The 3,703-nt window shown below is 41.9% G+C and overlaps 1 protein-coding gene across 1 annotated transcript in view; it reads left to right on the top strand.

Annotated features, from left to right (window-relative positions):
* The first annotated feature begins 386 nt into the window (after window positions 1-386).
* Window positions 387-3,703, top strand: part of CCDC191 (coiled-coil domain containing 191) — an 83,904-nt gene continuing 80,587 nt past the window's right edge. Inside the window, exons 1-2 of the mRNA XM_069472633.1 lie at window positions 387-476; window positions 2,716-2,754. Coding sequence (XP_069328734.1) covers window positions 387-476; window positions 2,716-2,754 — 129 coding nt within the window. The remainder of the gene's footprint in view (window positions 477-2,715; window positions 2,755-3,703) is intronic.

Here is a 3,703-nt window from a genome sequence, read left to right as displayed (position 1 = left end):
CCTTCAAACCTCTCAAACTCCTCACAGTTCACTACCACGTGTCCGGGTTGCAGAATTCTGGGTCCCCTAAACCACCGCCTCCACTGCAGAGCCAATCAGGGAGCATTGCGTCATCACCGGACGCCAGAAAGAGTCAAGGGCGAGATCAAAGCGAGCCCTGGCGACCGCTAGGCCCGCGAGGCCCACGAAGCTCTGCCGTGGCTATGGTAACTGAGCCGACGCGATCCGCCTGCGCAAAGCCTCCTGGGAGTGGTGGTTCGACGGTGTCGTATACAGGCTTTCTTTGCGGGCGGAGAAACTACAACTCCCAGAGCGACCCGGAAGCAGCCCGCGCAGAAAAAGCGGTTGTTGCCGCTTTGGCCGAGGTCCGGGCCTGAACTTCGAAAATGCTGCTGACGCCCCAGGAAAGGTCCTCCTCAAAGAAGAGGATGGGGCTGAATCGCTGGAAACAGCTCACAAAGAAGCCGAATCCCAAGGTGATCCCAATCGAGAGCTTTGGGGGGCGGGGACCTACCAAAGACGCTGCCCAGTCCCGAAGCCAGGGGCAGCACCTACTGTGCTTCCTCCCTCTTCCCCACCCGGCTTTCTTACCTGACACGCCCCTGCCTTGACCGCCCGGGAGACAGCATTGACTTGAGTGAAGTGATTTTCGGAGCTTTCTGGGGTCTGGGCACCTTACGGCTTTGGTGGGCAGCATCGTGGAAGAACTGTTTTCATCTAACGCTCTTGTCAAACAAGAGAGGTCTGCTTAATGCCTATCTGAGTGAAGGGAATTTGCGACCTCGCTTCCCCGCACCGCCAATTTTAGGAAACTTCCCACACATCTTTCTTTCTTTCCTTTTCTCTTTTCTTTTTCCTTCCTTCTTTTCTTCCTCTCTTTTTTTCTTTCTCTCTCTCTCTTTCTCTCCCTTTCTCCCTCCCTCCCTTCCTTTCCTTTTTTTCCTTTCCTTTCTTTCTTTCTTTCATGTTTTGCAATCTCGGGGAACTGATCTTTATTGAATGGGGGAGGGGGAGATCTTCACATTAAATGCTCTGCCTATGTTTCTACCCTTCCAGTTTTACATAAAGTATCTAAAATGTACTCAAGTATGCAAGTGAATATTGAATATAGCAATACTTGATTCACATGGGAATTTCTAAATTTAACCAGCATTTAAAAAATAGATCCTCTTCATATCTGTTACCCCTTTTGATACATTAGCACCTGAGGACAAGAAAAAAACTGATAACATATGTAAGTGACATGTGCAAAGTCGACGCAAAGTCCCAGTCACAGGGTATGTGCTTTCCACAAGCTACCTTTTTAACAGTCACAAAAATAAATGCTTTAAATGTAAGAATACTAAAATGGAGAGGCTTCTCAGCTTTCAACTCCAGAGCAGTTTCACCAGCTGTTTTCACCCTTACATTACACTTTCCAAAAAAATGTTCTGTAGATGTGTGGCCTTCGTGAGGGCCCCAGGCAATTGTTCTTGTGGTTTATTCTAAATTTACCCACTAAATATGCGCTGGACATACTGCACTTGGTAATCATTTTGCCCCAGATACTGGAGGGTGCAGAATGGAGCATTCGAGACTTGGAAACTGAGGCTGCTCCTACTGCAAAGCATCAGTTGCATAATGGATTGGATCCGAAATAGGTTATGGATAGATACAGACTTGATAATGAAAGGTAAAAATTTGGGACAATTTCTTAGGACTCCAAAAGGAAAAATTTTTGCTGCTGGTTGTTACTGCCTAGAGGATGAAAAGGTAAAAACACAGAGCTCCTTGAAGTTCAGTTGTGTTTTAATAGGATCAGCTCTTTCTTTGTTGCAATGAAAAAATGATTCAGCAGAACGACTGCATTAATTAGTTATCCGTAAGGTGCTTTGAAGGGGAAATGTTAGGTAAATGAAAGAGTATTATACTTTACCCACCTCCATGTGTCCTTATGCTAGTTTAGATATCTCCTTATTTTTAAAACCTACCTAATTTTTAGCAAAGCAAATACCTCTATTTGTTAATTGAAGATCGAAGGGAATTCTGCTAGCTTCTGGCAGTTAGAGTGAAGAAAGGAGATGTCCTAATGATCTGATTTCTAATTTCAGAGTAATGTCTGACTGATCTGGGTGGAAATTTACTTGTCTTCCACCTCATTTTCTGCTTTGTAAAACAGAAGTCAGATTGATTAACCCTCACCCCACCCCCCAGTTCTTACTGAACCAAACGATATCCCTGACCTAGGTAAAATAAGAAAGCCTCTTGCTCCAGGCTTCTCCTAAAAGGGTAAGGAGAGGAACATACACTTCTCCAGGCAGAAGATTAGTTGGATAATTTGGCTAACTAATCAGTGCCTGTTTGGCTAATTAGGGTTTTTATGATTTTTAAAATCATTTTTATGGTTTTTATATTTAGCATTTTTATATCTTGGCTCTTAACCCTGGGGAGCTTTAGAAAAATGCTGATGCCTGGGTCCTATCCCAGACCAATTAAATCTGAATCTCAGGGTGGGGCTAGACAAGAAATAAAAAGTCAGACAATGTCCCAGGGAAGGGTTCATGTTGTAGTTAATAATTACATCAATTATTGCTAATCAATGCTGAACTTTCCAATGAAATTCTTTGGGGAAATGATAAAGGACACTTTTCCGTATGCTTAGAAGGATAGATTAAAATGACAATGATGATAAAGATATCACTGTGTATTAATATTCTGTGTATATTATCCACACAGCTTGCTTTTGACCCTTACAATGTAGAACCCTGGATTAAGGTAAGAATATTTTAAAATTAAAACAGAGAAATGAGAGTCAGCCATATTCAGATTGAGAAGAAATATTAATAGGTCTCCACTTTGCATATATTTTGCTATTTTTATTCCCATGTGACTATGTATTTGCCTTAATTTTATACTTTTTAGTATTTTTTCATTATTCTGTTGCTTCTTATGAAAGCATTTAAGTATGAATGACAAGAAAACAGGTGTGTAGACATGCTCTTTTGAATGCCATGAGTATCACATGAAGAGGATTAAAGGAACAGGGAAGGAGAAGCCTTAGGAAAGGATGTGGTGGCCTACCTCAGATGTTGGAATGACTGTACAGGGAACCAATGGGTAAAAGCTACATATGGATTACAAGGACTAATTTTCTAATGACTAGAGGGATCCAGAAATGGAGAGGACAGTCTCATAAAGAGATGTGTTTTCTATTGCTGGAGGTACTCAAGTGGACTCTAAATAAATGGTCACTTAATATCAGGCTAATGAAGAATGTATTTGAGCATTCAGTAAAGGGTGGGGGCAGGATTGGCTTAGATTTAGGTAATCTCCGAGATCTCTTCCAGGCCTAAGATGTACATTTTTGAGTCCAAGTATGATTTAAGTTGAAAGTGCCCATTAAACCATTTCAGGTGTGTGCCTCTGAGTGTCAATTTGGCAACTTGCCATACCCAATTCATGGTGTACCACATATTTCAAAATCATGTGGCATTTTCCCAGGCAAATATCTGACTGACAATATTTTGAAGAGTTATTACCTATCTAAATTGATATCCATCATGAGCACCAAGTCAGATAGAACCTGGGCCAGATGTAATAATCTTTAACCATTTATTCATTCAGCTGGTATTTATTAAGTGCCTACTGAGTACTAGCCCACTAGGGGCCTTAGAGCTAAAACAAGCCACAGGGCAGGGAAAATCCCTGCCTTCCCAGAGTTTAT

Source organism: Eulemur rufifrons, chromosome 7 (assembly GCF_041146395.1).
Source record: "Eulemur rufifrons isolate Redbay chromosome 7, OSU_ERuf_1, whole genome shotgun sequence".
NCBI lineage: Eukaryota > Metazoa > Chordata > Mammalia > Primates > Lemuridae > Eulemur > Eulemur rufifrons.
The sequence above is the reverse complement of the archived record's forward strand: the minus strand, read 5'-3'. Positions and strand labels throughout refer to the sequence as shown.